The sequence below is a fragment of the Solanum pennellii genome, chromosome 12 (assembly GCF_001406875.1).
Source record: "Solanum pennellii chromosome 12, SPENNV200".
Lineage (NCBI taxonomy): Eukaryota > Viridiplantae > Streptophyta > Magnoliopsida > Solanales > Solanaceae > Solanum > Solanum pennellii.
In genome coordinates, this window is record NC_028648.1 from 4367074 (window position 1) to 4386372 (window position 19299).

The 19299-nt window shown below is 31.7% G+C and overlaps 2 protein-coding genes and 1 pseudogene across 3 annotated transcripts in view; 2 read left to right on the top strand and 1 right to left on the bottom strand.

The window, feature by feature from the left end:
* The window catches only part of LOC107005951, an 8770-nt pseudogene extending 6866 nt beyond the window's left edge, over positions 1-1904 (top strand).
* Positions 1905-2088: 184 nt separating this feature from the next.
* LOC107005474 (RNA exonuclease 4) lies at positions 2089-7322 on the bottom strand. The gene is made up of 9 exons (XM_015204073.2): positions 7166-7322; positions 7012-7084; positions 6863-6941; positions 5458-5542; positions 4873-4981; positions 3409-3497; positions 3271-3335; positions 3077-3155; positions 2089-2818 (listed from the first exon to the last, which is right to left on the bottom strand). The coding sequence occupies exons 1-9, from the start codon at positions 7232-7234 to the stop codon at positions 2687-2689; spliced, it is 780 nt and encodes a 259-aa protein (XP_015059559.1). The 5' UTR covers positions 7235-7322; the 3' UTR covers positions 2089-2686.
* Positions 7323-16186: 8864 nt separating this feature from the next.
* Positions 16187-19299, top strand: part of LOC107007546 (probable E3 ubiquitin-protein ligase ZFP1) — a 6387-nt gene continuing 3274 nt past the window's right edge. Inside the window, exons 1-3 of one of the 2 annotated variants that reach the window (XM_015206212.2) lie at positions 16187-16341; positions 16599-16681; positions 18138-19011. In XM_015206212.2, coding sequence (XP_015061698.1) covers positions 18183-19011 — 829 coding nt within the window. In that variant the 5' untranslated portion in view covers positions 16187-16341; positions 16599-16681; positions 18138-18182. Of the gene's footprint in view, positions 16342-16598; positions 16682-18099; positions 19012-19299 lie in introns of those variants that run through there. The other variant, XM_027913640.1, reaches the window with a different exon arrangement.

A 19299-nucleotide genomic window follows, 5' to 3' on the forward strand; every position in this document is an offset into this window, starting at 1 on the left:
TTTAACTTCAACGAACTTAAGAACAGCAACAAGTCACACAGACTCAGTCGATCGACACTTTGATTTTATTTGAGAGAAAAATAAATGCAGAGAAGGAAAAAATTTTCAGTGTTTTAAAAAGTCGAAAATTGACTTCCTTTTATAACCATTTTCAGCAAGGAACGTGTCTGTTCAGTGAAATATGTTCAGACCCATTTTATTCAGAAAGTTGTGTCTTTTGGAAAAAATAACAACTTTTCGGAAAATTGTGTTTGTTAGGAAAATAACGATTTTTTGGAAAGTAACGACTTTTCAGAAAGAGTAACAACTTTTCGGAATGTTACCCGCAAATTTATAAAGATAATATTAACATGATTTATTTGATTTAACAAAAACTGATTAAATAAATTTTGTCTAAAAAATTTATCAATCAATCCGAAGCCGAGGCCGAGCGACAACGGCGCGAGGGGGCATCTTCTTCTTAGCTCTTTAAGAAGTAATGGAAGTGTTTCCTTCTATAAGGACAACAATTTCCCTTACTTTTGCCGACTTTTCATTTGCACTTTGCAAATGACTTTTCATTTTGTCTCCAAAGTAGTTCCCTCACTTTTCATATTCTCTCTTTTCTTTTCTCATTCACACTTGCTAAATCCCAACAGCAAGTACTGTTGAATAGGAGTATCAAGGCTAATGCAGTACTCGGAAACAAGGAAATGTATCAAGGCGAATCAGCTTTTCAACCAAACAATTTCTCCTCTCATTTGTATCCTCTTGTTTACGCTGGTGGTTCAAATCAAGATCCTTACTGCAGCACAACGTCACTGAACAAAACAGATCTTATAGGTAAGATTGTTTTGTGTGAAGTTGGTGGTGGTGTAACAAGAGTAGCAAAAGGTCAAGCAGTTAAAGCTGCAGTAGGTATCGCGATGATACTAATGAATCGTATGCAAGATGGTTTTTCACAACATCAGCTGATGCACATGTACTCCCAGCTACTGATGTAACTTATGCAGATGGTCAAAAAAATTCTTGCATATATAAATTCAACATCAAATCCTTTGGCTACCATTATATTCCAAGGGACTATTATCGGAGACAAAAATACTCCAGTCATTGCTTCTTTCTCTTCTCGCGGTCCTAGCAGAGCAACCCCTGGCATTCTAAAGCCTGATATTATAGGCCCTGGAGTTAATATTCTTGCAGCATGGCCTACCTCTGTAGAAAACAATACCGAACCAAAACCTACATTCAACATTATATCTGGTACCTCAATGTCATGCCCGCACCTAAGTGGAGTAGCAGCATTGCTCAAAAGCTCCCATCCAAACTGGTCTACATCAATGATTAAAGTCTGCAATTATGACAACCGCGGAAACTGTGAATCTGGGGGGAAACACCATCCAAGATGAAAATCATGAACCAGCTAACCTGTTTCCATTGGTTCAGGTCATGTAAATCCATCAAAAGCAAATGATCCAGGACTTGTTTATGATATCAAACCAAATGACTACGTACCTTATTTATGTGGTTTGAACTATACAAACCGGGAGGTTGGAGTTATTGTGCAACGAAAGATCAATTGCTCAGAGGTAGGAAGTATTCAACAAGGACAACTGAATTATCCTTCGTTTTCTATTATACTTGGATCAACGCCTCAGACATATACGAGGACAGTTACAAATGTTGGTGAAGCTAAATCATCTTACACTGTGGATGTTGTCTCACCACCAGGTGTTGATGTGAAAGTTGAGTCTTCAGTTCTGAAGTTCGCAGAACTAAATCAGAAGATGTCATACCAAGTAATGTTTACTCAAATAGTTAACCGATCATCAGGCACTGTTGAGGTTGAAGGATTCTTGAAATGGAAATCTACCAAGTACTCTGTTAGGAGCCCAATTGCAGCTTTGTTGACTCGAATCTTTTAGAAAAAAAAATTTGATATAAATCTTGTATTGTGTTGAATAATTGTCTTCTTATTCCTTTGATGATATTTGAGAAGACAGAAGGAAACCTATTCAATATGTAATTATGACCACATACTTCTTAAATAATTGTCTGATGAATTTTTTGGTATAGCAATTAGCAAGCATAAGATCAACTATAGGAAAGAAGCAGAGATATAACAATGATCTGCAATTTCATTAAGTAGACTATCACCACTTTTCAACTACACTCACAGTAACTCCTTAGTCCAATATTTTTTCACATGATACAAGCACTTCTGTAGCTAGAACTTCAATCAAAATAAAATAAAAGCCCTACTGGGGAACGAATGTTGTGAGCAAAAAAAATCCAGAATTGTAATCACAACTCTAGAAAAGCGCCAACAGGAAGGCTTAGGATATATGAATCTAGTACAAAAGATTGGCAGTTTTGCAGTGAAAAGCCACAAAAGAGATGATGTGTTCCTCCTTTCACTAGCAGAACCAGTCTTGGTTGGATCCATGTCATGATTCTTGAAACTGAATAATAAGGTCTGGCGAGCACAAAGTTCTGGCACGCCATGATAGTGTGTGTGAGAGAGAGAGAGAGGATCTAATTATAATTCTTCCTTTGAGCATTTCACATCCACAACAATCATTTATCATGTTTAGTCAGTTCTCTGTCTGCTCCAACCCTAATCAGTAAACTGTTCCATGTACCGAGCAACGAGATAAACTAGAGTGATCATCTCTCATTAGGAAGCATTATTCAGACGCAGGTCTTCTCAAACTCCTCTTTTTTTCTTTGGTTTACGCTTTTTCTGTTTCTCCTTCAGTCTTGCAAAGTCCTTGATGCTCTTTTCCCATTCTTTTCTGTGCTTTAGGTAAAGCATCATAGCAGCACGGGCATCCTCTATCTGCAAAATATGCAGATGTGATACATGTTAGAATTCATTAGGATATAAACCTAGGATAATCAACTGTCATGCTGCTACGAGATTGAATTCTTTTTTAGATTCAGCCTGTAAAGCCAAATTCAAACACAAGATAATACTTGGAGGTCCATAACAGTATACTACAGCACATACAGTAAGGATTCCACTGTTTAGAAGGAGAAACTACTAGAAACGAAAGTAAAAGAGCACAATAAAGTCATTAAAAAGCATAGAACTAACTGGGCAATGCTCTCCATTTTGTATCTCCACTCCAAGGACTTCAGTAGCAAGGTTCCGTAGTGCACGACTGCGTCCTTCCCTAATTTATCAGCCCAATGTCAGCATAGTATTGCAGCCAAAATACAAGCTAGTAGTTGAAAGTTGCAAGTAATCAAGAATTTCTTTTTTGGCGGGGAGGTGGGTGCGAAGGTTACCTTAGAAAATGCTTATATTCAGAAGTGTCACGAATATCCTGCTTTTGATGGCCTAATAACAAGGCCTGTACAGGAAACATTTCCCATTTAGTCATAGAAAGTACTCTAGATGCAAAGTCTGAGAAGGTGTGCAGTTACCTTAAAATCATTTCGCAGAGCATGGCCAACAAGAATCCGTCCCTTTATTAGTTCTGCCACCTCCTTCTGAACAACACGGAAATCTTTTGCTGCAGATGACATCAGAAGAGCACATTACTTGGGCAAACCACAAACCAAACAAAATGTTTTTGATATTGCTTTGAGCATATAACTTGCAGAAAGTATCAAAAAAATGGAATTACACTGTCCATAAATACTTGTCCAGATCGAAGTCAAACTAACACCCAGTCAAACTTCAAACTGACTGCTAAAAAATATAAATCCATATTGAAAATATAAACCTACAGATTAGAGATAAACTGACAGTCTATTCAACTTTGAACCATTAACTAGTGATGTTGTCCAACAAAGATTGCAATATAATTTTCTTATATACAAATCTTCTAATCAGAAAGAAATGGAAACAAACTTATCCTTTAGTTAGAGATTGATGGACATTGGACACAGCCCCTACTTATTTTAAACTTATATTGAATCCCTCAGGGCATTTAGCCAAACTTCCTCTCATGCATTCTGGACAAACCTCTGTAGCTTGAATGTGCACGAGCCATTGAACTCTCTTTCAGGAAAATGAGATGGACTCAAAATTTTTAATAACAATTAGTTAAAATTCCAGAACATCAAATTCTAAGGCATTTGGCCATGAAATTATTATACTTTTTTCCACTACAAACAACAATTTCGCTTTTTTCACTCCAAATTACTCGCAAAAATTCAAAACAACTCTAAATTATTTTACAAACAAACACAACTCTAATTTCTTTTTTCTTTTATGAAGTTAAAGTAACACAACTCATTTGGCCATGAAATTATTATACTTTTTTCCACTACAAACAACAATTTCGCTTTTTTTACTCCAAATTACTCGCAAAAATTCAAAACAACTCTAAATTATTTTACAAACAAACACAACTCTAATTTCTTTTTTCTTTTATGAAGTTAAAGTAACACAACTCTAATTTCTAAATATCGTTTTTCATTTTGAAAACAAAAACTACTTTTTTTCATTCACAAAGAAACAAGGACAAACACCTACTAAAATATGTTGATGATCTGTGAGCACTGTGATGGCCGATGGGAATTTCTCATGTCAACATTCTTAAAAGAGCTTAAATTTCCATTCTAACTACACGTGATAGTACATTCATTTCGCCGTCCAAATGGAAAACCTTTAAGCATCAAAATTAGAAGAATAGGAGCGAGAAAATTCTACAATGCTTCTAGAACAGCTGCAACTTAACGTGCTAAATTAACACCACGCTGCTTCTCAGATGACTCAACTTAACATGCTAAAGTATAATAAAAGAAATGTTTTTCAATTTTCTGCTTCTTTAGCAAGAATAGTTTTTTTTTTTTGTAGTCATTATTCTTTCAAGAGACCAGACTAAAAACTTTTCCTTTTGTTGGTATCTTTTCAAATGTAAGGGGTGAAGTGATACCAACCTTTCTTTAAGTGCTGAGGTCTAATACCACTGATTTTGGTGCGGAAGTCAACAACACGTTCAACTGGACGAACATATTCGTCATATATCACATTTCCCCATAGGTTGACCTGCAATAAACTGGTTTGCATTTAACTGTTCATGTATAAGACGAACAAACAAGCTTACAAGAAAATTGTAGGTTCAAATACACAGAAGAATTAATTGAATGTACCCGGATAATCAAAATAAGGCAAATTATGTTTTATAGGTAAACAAGAAGAAGCTTTAATATAGCAACATCAATAATTAGTGTACTATAAGTTCACATGCACCCATAAAAACAAACAATTATTTATGATTCTGTGTGTGGCATATGCTCAGAAGGCAAAAAACCAGCAAGAAGAGAATTTATTATAGGATATAAACAGCTCAGTTATGAAAATCTTAGTGCAATTGAAGCTTGTAACTAATAATCAAAAGCATCATGTTAAACTGGGGAAGCAACTGAAACAATTGTTAGTAAAACCATTTGTCAAATGTAGTGAAGTAACATATGTTTTAAAATCACCAGTATTTAAGTAAATGAGAAGGTAAGACTGAATACCAGTGTGACTCGCCCAAGAGCACTTCTATTTCCCACAGAGCTTACGCCAACCATTTCACAATCCATCCCTATCACATCTGTAACACTGTCATGGAGCTAACGATTAAATTACTGAACAGTAACAAAATAATTATCCAATTAATAATTAAAAAAATACTCAATCAGACTTGAACTCGAGGAGGCTTAAATAAGAATAGAAAAGTGAGATTTCGACTGTATTTTAATGTTGTGACCAGTTAAAAATAAAATCTTTCTAATTTCCTGCAAATGTTAAAATAACATAGAAATTTAGGTTTAGTTATCATTTCATAACTTATTGAAAATAAACTTTTCCAGAGTCTTGTGTGACAAAAATATGCCACCAAGAAATTTAAGGCAAGTTCTACTAAGTGGTAGTTAGACTGACTGTGTTGCAAGGAGCAAATGTTGCCTACTTTTGTAAACTACACCATGGTCCTTCAATTTCATGTTTTCAAGCATTTGATCCACAACGAGACCCTTCAAGCGCGACAAATATTTATTGGCTATGTAAAATTGATGGGCTCTTTTACTCGTATGATCAGATTACTTACAACGATGGACCTAAATGGGAACTGAATGATGATTGTGCGTTCTATAAAAATTAAGTTGTATTTTCGCTATAAGCACACTAGAATGTATTTTATTAAAAAATAAAAAGAAAGTAAACAACCCTCACGTTCAGAAGATGGAAATTGCAAAAATGGATACGCAGTCATACAAGGAGAATTAAGATTAGAAATGAAGATATCCACGACAAGGTGGGAGCGGCCTTGGTGGAGGGGTGGAGGACAAGATATAGGAGGCAAATCTAAGATGGTTCGAACATATTTAGAGAAGATGCACGGATGTCTCAATGCAAAGGTGTGAGAGATCGGCTTTATGGATGGTTTCAGGAGAGGTAGCGGTCGGTGCTATGCCGAAAAAGTATTGAGGAAAAGGTGATTAAATAGGACATGGTGCAGCTTTAGCTTACCGAGGACATAACCTCATACAGAATATAGAAGATTATGGAGGACGCAGATTAGAACTCACTCGAAGTCAGGCAGACTCTTCACTTTGATGTTGCATCCGCGTTGAATTCTGCCAAAAATACACTACTTTGGAGAATCCAACACGCAGCCGCTAACATTTTTAAAAAGTTCGAGCATCATAGGTTTCACTTATCGTTCCGTAGTAGTAATTGTAGCATTGCTGTTGTACGTTCTTGTTCCTTCGATTTCAGTCAATATCTATTGTAACTTGATTTAGAGCACACATACTCAGCTGTTGCAGATAAAAATCCTAGCTAAACGAGTTTTTTATAATCTTTTATAAAAGGTGTATCTAAGCAAATAACGTATCATGTACAGACGCTGACCAAAAAAAAGACCTTTTTAATACTCACCTTGAATCCGATGAAGTTGGAATAAGAGGATTAGGCGTAGCATCACCGGAATCATCACTGGACCTGCTTTTGCGCTTTCCTACAATAGCAACCAAAAAACCTCAGAACTCAGAACCAAAAAAAAATAAATTATAAAAATGGAGATATACCTAATATGGAATTAGGATTTTCTGTTTCTGAAGGATTTGACAGTTGTTTTTGGAAGCCATTGCTGTTGAGTTGCTGCAGAACAAAGAAATTGAGTGCTTAATCACAAATAAATTACAAAATAAACTTGGTTAGAAACAGAGAGAGAGAGAATACTTGACGGAGCTGAGCCCAGTTGGGATTTAGCTGAAACTGTTTCTTAGGGTTTTTCAATTGATCCGCCATTTTTGTCTTCCTCTCCGCGTGGTGGCTCAATTACTATAACATACGCTTTAAGCCCCCAACATGTGAAGGGTTGAAGGACCTAAAATGCCCCTGCTATAATATTACTCTCCGTCCACTTTTTAACTCGTTAATATTTTGGCTCAAAAATATTTTTATTTTCAGTCACTCTCCGTCCACTTTTTAACTCGTCAATATTTTGACTCAAAAATATAATTATTTTTAATGGTATATGTCTCATAAATGTTGATAGTAGGATAATATTGTACCAAATTAGTTTAAGGTTATTTCAGGCTATTATATATTAAAATAAGAAAAAGAAAAAATCGCATATAACCGCACATAAATAACTTAATAGTAGTTTGCTAATTACGATTTCTAGCTACAAAAATATGCACATCAATATCATCATAAAACAAGTCTTAAGTGATTATTCAAACTCGATCTTTCATTATCCATATTATTCCGTGCTCAAAAGTTCTATTTTGATCTTGTGTATAGATGTCAAACGAGCGATTTTCACTAAATTTTGACTTGATATCTAAAAGAAATAAAGACAGCGATCGTAGTGGCGGCAGGACGAAGCAAATGAAAAGAGAGCTTGTTCTGGTAGTCCATACTGAACATTAGCATCATTTAGTATTCAGTAGTACGGTTTGAGATCAGAATAATAATCTCAAAAATTGAATAGAATTTAAAATTAACTTTATTTCATGTTTGGTTACAACATTAATTACTTCCAACATTATTTTATCCCACCAATTGTACAAAAATAGGGGATAGTAATCCATAAAGAAGACCCAATAAAATAAGGGATAATTGTATAGAATAACAGACTAATAATATAAAATAAATATAGTAGCTATCGTTTGATTTATTTGTGTTGTATAGCAAACTGTTTGTCAGTCCCTCTCTCCCTCATATTCTCGCTCGCCACTCTCCCTCTCTCGCTAGCTTCCTTCGCTTGTCTCTCTCGCTTTATACAATAGAATTATATAAATTGTGTTTCTAATGTATAAAGCGAGAAAAAATTGTATATACACATGTAAATACATATATCTCCGTCTTATACACTTATAATTATATAATAAAAGTATTTTCCTGCCCAAGTCTCTTTTGTCTTTCTATCTTTCTCGTTTTATACAAATTTATATATAATTTATCTCTTTTTCATTTTATACAATTCGATTCAATTGTATATTCTTTGTCCAAGTCTCTTTTGTCTTTCTCCCTTTCTCGTTTTATACAAATTCAAATTGTATATAATTGTTCTATACACTTATAATTATACAATTCGTTTTATATGTTTCGTTTTAAACAATTCTCTGCCTATGTCTCTTTCTCTTTCTCGTTTTATACACTTTGTTTTATACAATTCGCTTCAATTGTATATGTATAACGGATTATACATATATATGTTTGCTATGGAGCGCAATTATGCAAACTTTTTTATAGCATATAAATATGAGTTTTATGTTTATTATATGTGAGAGTTGTCCATAAAATAATAATAATCTTAAGTATATTATTGTCATAGTGAATTAGGCCATTGCCCATAAAGTGACATAGGCCCAATCAGTAAGAAGCCCATATATCAAAACTAGAGACTAAAATCAACAATCTAGTATGCGATAAATTATAGTTAAATTAATGAAAATATAGGAGAAATATACTAATCAAGATCAATTAAATATTAATACTCCACAATTGACTTGTTTAACGCTATGACTATTAAGTGTAAATTTAATGAATTTTCAATTAGATTATATATCGATGACAACTTAACTAATAAATTAAAATATTGAATTTAAGACATCTTTATTTTCATAATATATATATAATACATAGATCCTTACATAAATCTAACCGAAGAAAAGTTGATCAACAAGAAATTACAATTTAACCAGTAGCAAGGATCAAAAAATTCATTAAAAAAAATAAAAATACAAAGAATTACATAAAAAAGATTCAAAGAAGATTCAACACATATCAATATATATGCATAAAAATAATTTTAATTAATATAAAAAAATTAATTTTCTGCCAAAGAAAATTTAAATGAATTCAATCATTTTTACCTAATGTTACTTTAATATCAAATTTAAAATAGTTGATTAAAATTATAAAAAATTACGATCGTACTAGTATAACTCGTATCGATAGCATATTGGTTTCTGACGCACAAAAGTAGGGCCGATGTCTTGCGCTACTGCCCAACGGCTCATGTGATTTCAAGGAATATACTTATTTTGAACCATTAGAAAAGAAAAGGTATCTTCCCAAAAAATAATAATTAGAAATTAAAAGACAAGACAATATTAGTGTGAGCATAACTAAAAATGATTCTATAGAATATTTGTTATTCCCTTAGTTCACTTTTATTCAATTATCATCTATTTATATTTATATATTTATCATATACATTACTAGTTAGTGTTTAAAAGTAGGTATTTATTCATCGATAGCTAATGGTATTTTTATAAATTCAATATTTTTTCGGTTTTAATTGGTTTATTTTTTAATCTATTATATATTTATCACAAAGTTATACTTAAAAAAATATAACTTTAATTGATTGATCTTTAATTTAATAAAAAGGTAAAATTGAACATGAGTGATAAAGTATTTGTTGAATGCCTTGAATCGGGCCCGTTACAAACGGAAAGGACGGGGGTCGCGCCCCCTGACCTGGGGGTCCGAGGGGGCGGAGACGCCCCCGGCCCGACGGTATACAATGTTGTTGTATTGGGCCCTTAATTATCTGTCAATTCTGTATGTTGGGCCCAAGCCTGTTAGGGCGTAGCTTAGCACTATATATAGACGCTATGTCAAACCCTATTCTGTAATTCTGTTCTTGCCTCTCCATAATAAAACTGCTCTCCCTCTTCCCCGTGGACGTAGCCAATTTATTGGTGAACCACGTAAATCTGTTGTTTTGTTTTTCGCATTTATATTTTCTCGTATTATATCGAATTCCGCATAACAGTATTATATTTAATTTAGAATCCATATTATGTGAATATTTCATCACTCATTTAGTTTATCTCAAAAATAATAATGTATATATAAAATAGTAAATTACAAAATTTAAATCAGTAAAATCAATTTTTGTATTTGAAAATGTTAAATCATGATATGAAATTCCAAATCAAGCTTTTTCGAAAATTTAAATTTTCAAAAATTGCATGTCCAAATGTTGATTTCATCTCAAGATTTTAAATCATGAGAAGAAAGTGAATTCCAAACGCTTACCAAGATTATATAAATATTTAATGATAAATTACTTATTTCTAAAAATATTTCAAAATTTATAATTAAATAAAATAAGTGAACTTCCAAATTTGAACACTATAATGTAAATTAGAAAAATAAAGTGGTAGTAGACATTTTTTTGGTAATAATTAGTACTATAATATTTGTAAATTTTTTATAATTTAAGTTGGTTATGGACTCTAACAAATAATCCTTCACTGAAATTGATTAGGATTCTTATATTATTATTTAATTTTTTTATTGTTTCATAATAATATTAGTTTCAATTTATCAAAGTCTCATGCAGTCTAACATTTTCTTCTATTTTCTAGTGTTTTTCGTAATTAAATTTCTGTAATGGTTTGTGTTATTCATGTATCTAATTGCTAACTTAATTCTTATTTATTATGATACATTTATAGATATACTTTATTTCAGCTTACCTACACCATTTTTCACAACCTTATTGTATTAGATGTATTACATTATGTGGAAATAAAGTATATACTCAACTTGAAATCTTTCACAGTTGCATATTTATTTTTGGGCTAATCCATCAGTGACCACCTAAATTTAACAGCAATTTTCAGGTTTTGTTCATTTTAGACACCTCATATCATGTTTAACTGTGTCGTTTAAACACTTTTTTGATAATCTGTCAAATTTGTAAGGTGTGTGTAACAAACTCCCTGATGATGTGTCTAACTGACGAATTAAATGGTGACGTGTGACATATATAGAAAAAAAATATGAAATGATGATTTTTAGAAAGAAAAAAACTACCAATGACTCATTGACATGTGACATTTATTTAACTAAATAATTTTTTTAAAAAAATTAACCACTTTTAATTCCGAAGTTCTTAGTTACTCCGATTGGATGAATCCTAGTGAGGGAATAGTTAAGTCATAATTCATTGGTTGATTGTATCATTAACCATTTCTTTTTTTGGTACGAGAAACTTATCATGAATCCACTGATTTCTGTCGCTTCCGTTATTGCTGTTGAATTGGCCGTAGGGCTCGCTTCTATTGGTGCGGGTCAAGCTGTAGAGGGTATCGCGAGACAGCCTGAGGCAGAGGGCAAAATACGAGGTAGACTATTGCTTAGTCTAGCTTTTATGAAAGCTTTACCAATTTATGGACTGGTTGTAGCATTAACACTTTTATTTGCAAATCCTTTTGTTTAATCTTCGCTTAGAAATAAGAAAAATATATTTTTTTTCATATTTTATTGCCTTCGACTTGTCGTTTTCTTTTTCAAATTCTATCAAGATTTCTCTCCTCCCATTCTTTTTTCTTTGAGAAAGTATTCTCACTTCTCCACCCCAAATTGTCTTCTCCATAATCCTACCCACACCTCAAACCCCAACCCCTCTCTCTCACCAAGATTGTCTTCTCCACACACCACCATTCCCGACCCTCCCCCACCCACATGAGTCAAAACAAGAAGCTTTTTTTGTTTGTCTTCGTCACTTTGTGAATGTCGTGAGATAAGAACGTTTTGTCGTGGTAGATTGATATTTGAATGTTTGATTTGGTGAATGTGGTAATGTATTTGTTTAACCTTTCTCAGAACTTTTTTTTTCGGCTGAATTTCTTAATCAATGCAAATAAAATATTGTTACTTTAGTATATAAATATGAAGTTTCAATACTTTTTTCGTGATTATGATGTGAGAACGTATACAAATAGATTAGAGCGCTAAAATTATTTATTGTGAACGTAGAATTCGATAATTGAAAATATAATTTCTTGTTATTGAGTGAGTTTTTTTCTTCTTAAAATTTTTGTTGATTTTTTTCAAATTATTTTGAGGAGGAAGAAGAACAACAAAATAAGTGAGTATTAAAATTTAAAATTTCTGGACGCTAGAATTTACTTTTTGTTTGTGGCATCGTCAAATTTATTTCATTATGAAAAAGTTTAAGCTTGGAAAATGGTAGCCAAAAATTGGGGAAGAAGAAGAAGAAAATTTTTTTGATAAAATGAGGCTCTCAAGCGCATTTGCTATGTCATCTCAGCAAAAAGTGTCAAATTGACACAGCGGGACATGACATGAGGTTTCTAAAATGAACAAAGCTCAGTTAAGGTGTCTAACTGAAAATTAGTGCCAACTTTAGGTGATCACGAATGGATTTGACCTTTATTTTTCAAGGCAAACAATGTAACTTCTCTCAGAATCATAGGCATAATAAAAATACCTGAGATGCAACAATCTATTAACATTTTAAAAAATAGCGATACATTCTATAAGACATCATTTGTATGTCTCAATCACAAACAAATAATCAGACAACTAACTTTTACTTAATATCAGATATAAAATATAAATATTGTTTTTATTATATAGAAGAACCAAGTTAAGGACCACTAAGGGCAAATTTGTCAATTCATAAAGATTCTAGAATGTTTCTTTCTATGTTATGATATCAAGAAAGTTGTAATAGATTTGTAATGACAAAACAACCAAATATATTTTCCTAAATGTCATGTGTATACTAATGATGTGTCATTCAATATGAACCCACATTACCCACATTTTCAATCATACTTTTTTCATAATATAGACTAATTTTAATAAGATAGTGCACTTCATATATATTTATTTTTTGTACAGTGTGTAAACTTTTTATCAAATCAAAGTATCTATTAAATAAATGTAGGATAAATTTTTATTTTTACAACATACTAACGATTTTTATGGGTCTAAAGGTAATTCTAAATTAGTGATTTGTTAAGACCGAGAAAATTAATTTATGTGATGTTTATCTTAAAAAATCATATAATATATTTTTCTATTCTATTATACAAAAGAGTCAAGTTAAGGACGACCAGGGGCAAATTTGTCAATTCATAAAGATTATAGAATGTTTCTTTTTATGTTACGATTTCAAGAAAGTTGTAATAGATTTATAATGACAAAACAACCAAATATATTTTCCTAAATGCCATGTGTATCCTAATGATGTGACATTTAATATGAATCCACATTTTCGATATATTTTTTTCATAATATAGACTAATTTTAATTAGTCTATTTAATGAGATAGTAAAAATACGTATGTTTTCATTTTTTGTACTAGTGTAAAATTTTCATCAAATAAAAAATATCTATTGAATAAATGTAGGATCAATTTTTATTTTTACAACGTACTAATGCATTTTATAGGTCTAAAGGTAATTCTATATTAATGATTTGTGACCTAAAAAATTAATTTACGTGATGTTTGTCTAAATAAATCATATTAATATATTTTTCTATTATATATTTATATTTCTATTATATAGAAGAGTGAAGTAGGAGGACGACCAAGGGCAAAAATGTACTTTCACACTAACAAAAATTTATGAATAAAGATAATAAATAATTCTAGAATTATCTTTGTGAATAATGAATAAGGGCAAAAATGTAATCTCACGCTAACAAAAATCTACCAAGAATGATAACAAAAAAATTAAATAGTTCTAAAAACATCTTAAGTTATTGTTATTACCATTAACTTATTTTGTTATTACTTCACTTTTTTTTTCCTTTTGTGAGTTATTGTGATATCTATTTTATTATTCTATTTGTAGCTTCATGCAAACAAAAATATACAAAGATAATAACAAGAAAATTAAATAGTTCTAGAAATATATTTAATTATTGTTATTAGTATTACCTCATTTTTGTTATTTCTTCATTTTTTTAATGAGTTATTGTGATATCTATTTATTATGTGAAAGTAAATAAGTAATGATTACGCTTAGCCCGTAATAATCATATATCAAGAATAATATTAGATGGAACCAATCAAAATTAAAATTAAAATTTATATGTATATTAAATTTTGTGTATTGAAATATTTTTTAATTTTGTGATCTTAAATCGAAAAGGAGGGAGTCAAATATTAAAAATGAAATATATATGTGTTATTATTGAAATGAGCTTTCATGTATTATTATTTTTTTTAAAAATTGTTTGGCTTCCTTCTATTAATTTGTGCATATATGTGGAGTTTAAAGATTTGAACATTTTAATATAGAAATATAATGATTTGAAAACTTTAATCTTTTGTTTTAATTTCTAATTTCTTACATATTTGAAAATTACAAAAAAAAAAGAGATTAAAAACGCAATGTAACAATTTAAGATATTTTTAGAAAAACATAGTTAAAAAACATAATGAAATTTGGTTTACTCCCTTATTTTTATTGAAACAAAAAAAGTTGCATATATTGTTTGAAAATAACGTAATAACTATAAAGTACTGTGAATCACAATAAAATGACAACTAAAAATATGTGAGAATCATATAAGAAATTTCGTTTACTTTCCTAAGATCACTTGTATATGTATCACATAAAATAAAACAGATGGAGTAATATATATTATTTGAAAATAATATAAAAGGTACATAAATTAACAATTAATTTTTTTTTTAGAGAACACATAAAAATTTAAGTTCACTTTTCAAATTTCATTTGTGCCACATAAATTAAAACAAAAAAAATTAATATACTCTGGGCCTGAGCTGACACAGACACATAATATCTAGTAATCTAATACATACATCAGCTTTGAACATTTTAATGCTCATACAACAAATTGAATGTATAATGTATCATTTATAAAGTATAGTATTTAATGTATCATGCTAGACAATTGGTGATGATACGATAGTTTAAAAAATCGTTGATGCTATAAAAACAAATGTGTTATCATATCATCAATGATTTTTTATTAGGAACTTTAAATTTGAATTAACATTATAAAGAACATAATATTACATTTATTAGGAAGTATTTTGTTTTAGTTAAATGTGTTTCAATAAGATTAATGATCTAAAATCAAATATTATTCTAAAACTTTAAAGTATATATAACTAAAAAAGAATAGTATTGTTTCTTTTTTTCTTTTTCATAACCGTGGCTTTTAGTTTACTGTTAATATTTCGCATAATATTCTTATTTATAACAGTGAAGAGTTATTTAGACTAATAACATGTTTACTATGTATTTTCAATATAGTATCTTAGATGTTATTGTAAAAACATTATTGTCATTGTAGAATATTTGAATTGTTTAGTTAAAAATTTTAAAATATTTTTATTAAAAAGTAGATAATTTTTTTTCTAAAATATAGATCTTTTATTCTTTTTAGGATAAATACATGAGTATTCCCAACATATGTTCGTAATCTCAAAGATATTTATACTATACTAAGGTCTTATTACTCTCCTGAACTTATTTTATAAATAATTTTCTATCCTTTTTCGATCTACGTGACACTATCTTTTGGACCTGATACGTGCTGACAATTTTTTCAAATTACCTGAGTGATAGTGTCACCTAAGACGAAAAGGGATATAAAATTACTAATAAAATAATTTCAGGAATAGTAGAATTTTAACATAGTATAAATATATCTCTAAAACTTTGGATATATATTAGGAGGGTATTTATGTATGATTTTTTTTTAAAAAATCATTAATATTATAAAAATAATGTGATACTATAAAAATTTAAAGGACTTAAAAGGCAAATTTTATCAAGCCACCCATGTGGTGAATTTTTAACGCAAATTCAAATTTAGTCCATTCAGATAAAAATATCAAACATCGAATGAGAAAACGAAAAAAAAGTAATGAGTTCTATATAGAGGTGCAATTACTTAAATACCCTGAACTGCCTTATCTTGTTAGGGATGACAGCAGAAATTACAAGAAAAATAACGTGGCCAATTAATAGGAGAATCAAACAGCCAATTAGCAGTTAACCGTAAAATTTCCACTTTTCCATTGAAACCTCTCTTCAATTATCGCTTTGCCCTTTTTGCTTATTTGATCTATCGATCGTCTGATCAACCTTTAATTGGTTAGTTTTTCATTGTATAATCGGACCCAATTTATCAAAGTTTCAAATATAATGTTTAATTTTGTGAATTTGGTAATGTGTAGCTATTTCTTGTTATTCTTGTTTTAAGCATGCATAGGCTATGGCAGGAAGCAATAATTTGTGGGGTTTCTTGTTGATTTTTAGTTTGATGATTATTGATCGACATTTTGGTATCTGGGTTTTTTTTTTTGCCTAAAAGATTGTTTTTTTTTTTTTTGGTTTTGTGACTTGTGTAGGTGTTTTTAAACTGAGCATTTTTGTGCCTTTTATGTTTAAAGGAGACAATCAAGGAAGAAGTTGATATTTGGATGATAAAAAGGTGAGGCTTCGGTTTTGCTGTATGTTTTCCTTTTCTCATCCATGAATTGCATAAGATTGTGTATCAGTTATATATGTTACGTTGACCTTAACGATACTGGAAGATTATGTTCTTTTATGTTTCTTGCTTGGGTGTATGTCTGTGTAGTTTGGTTTTCCTTTTCTGGTGTTTGGGAAATAATCAACTCAATTGGAGTGTTTTGATTTATATGTGTGTTTATGCATCCTGTTACTAAGTGGCCTTGAGAGAGGTGATTAGATAGGACATGACGCAGTTTCAGCTTACCGAGGACATGATAGGAGAGTGTGGAGGACATGGATTATGACAGAAGGTTGGTAGGTAGCAGTGCGCTGTCTTGTTGTCCGTACATATTAGTAGTTGTAGTATTGCTCCTGTAGTTTCTTGTTCTTCCATTTCTTTACTGTTTGTTGATTTCTTGTATCTCAATTATTGTTTTGTTTTGTTGTAGTTTTTGTTCTGTTTCGATATGTTGTTTCTTGTACTTTCGTTACTTCTTTCATTGAACTGCATTGGACTGTTTTCATTGAGACGAGGATCTATCAGGAAGAACCTCTATTTCTTAGGTTGGGTAAGGTTTGAGTACTCTCTACCCTCCCCAGTTTGTTTATTATCGTTGTTGTTGTTGTCATGTAATTTCTGGGTAGTGTTTTTTCATGAGCATCAAACATTTGAATGAAAGCTGTGTAATTTGTCTTGCCTCCTCTGGTAACCAAACATGACATAAGTTAATCTCGAAGTCTTAATGAGGGTTGGTGTTGTTTTAAAAAAACACACAACTAAAATCAAGATTTTATTTGGTGTGTTCCCAACTTGAAAATTTGCATCCGGGTCTGTCAATCTCACTTCCCTGCCTGAATATCTACCACAAGAGTGTGAATCTCTCTATCTTCAGTGATATGGTGTTAAAGCTCTCTGACAGAACTGATATCCTACTTGATTTGTGGGATACATGAAGTTTAGATGGTTTGGCATCTTGAGATATACCCTTCATGACTAGTGAATTCGCCAATGATCGGTTAAGGTGATTCTGAATGCAGAAAGAAGAGCTGGCTAAGTCTCCCCACATCATATTTGTCTGGTTCATTATATTTACCACATGTAACTACTATAGGAAAAACATTTATGAGTTTTGTGGTTTTATTTTTCATTAGTGTTTTTATTGAGGTGATATGTGTTACCCAAGCTCAATTTTTCTGACTCAAAGATGTAATTCCTAAAGTTCTTGAACGAGAACTACTTAAGTTCTAGGTCAATATTGAACTTCACTTATTGGGATGAACATGGAGAAAGATATTGATATAAGCATGCATTGATCTAGATGTCCATTTGCATACAAAGTGATTATCAGCTAGCCATCTATCAAGTTTATGCAATTTCTTAGTCAATGATGTTACTAGGCTGCAGTATGTATTATAGCTTGTTCTCCTCCAAGCAGGAATCACCCCACAACATTGTAACCACGAAGATAGGCTAAAGGAGCATGTCACACAGTAATCGCATAATTGATATGGAAGCAGATCAGCAAGGTCAAGAGTTTTTTCATTCAGCACCTTGCATGTTTTACGGGAGCATAGCGGCTTTACCACAGCCTACTGTCCATGCAGTAGTACCAGCTCCCGTAAATGCTGGTAATATATATTTGCACCATGTATCAGACCATCAAGAGGGTCCCTTAACGTATGGCTTGACACAGTTCAATGGGATTCAACATCAGCATCCTGCCAGCAATCCTGACCTAGCTATTTCTGCTTCAAATCATTACAATCCTTACATGGCTGTTCCATCCGCTTCTGGAGATTTCCCTATTCCAGTAAATCATGGGCCACTTGATCGGCTTCATACAAGTTCTCACAACATATTTGGAATGAATTCAGATTACGGAAGGAACAATCATTACATGGACGATGTCAGAGGCTCATTTAAGAGAAAGAATGCTGAAGGAATTCCTGCAAATCTTCAATATCATCATGCTTTGGCAGGTTCCAGTTCTTCTGTTGCTCCAATGATTGCAAGGGCACATGAATCTGATGTTCCAATGGATGCTGCATCATTTACACCATCAGATTATGGAGGCAATTCATCATCATACATTGAAGATGGAGCACTGAGAAGTATGAGTAACAGATCTGGTGCTAGTGGTCCAGAAAATATCGTACGACATAACCACAATCATTTATTTCAAGGAAACTATATAAGTCAGACCCATCAGTTGCCTGGCAATCCTTGGCTGGATCAGCAGTTCAACAGCAATGGTAGTGAGACTCAAACTTGGGCCTGGAATCAGGCTGCTCCTTTACCCTATGTACCTGGTAATTTATGTTCATTTTTCAATTGAAATTTAGGGATCTATTTTCTCTAGGCTTACTGTTGCAAATCTTCTCCTTGTTTAACGTTTTCTGAAAGTCTTTTGTTGTTTTCTTACAAGCTGAACAATGATCTTTCAGCTCCTTTTGCCCGCTTATTTTAAATGGAAAAATCCACTGAAAACATGTTTTATTTGTCGTTTGCCTTGACTACCATTTTCTTAATTTTTCTTGTATCGACAAATGACTTGCATATGTGCCCCCCTTAGTTCTATATCTCCAGTGTACCCCCCC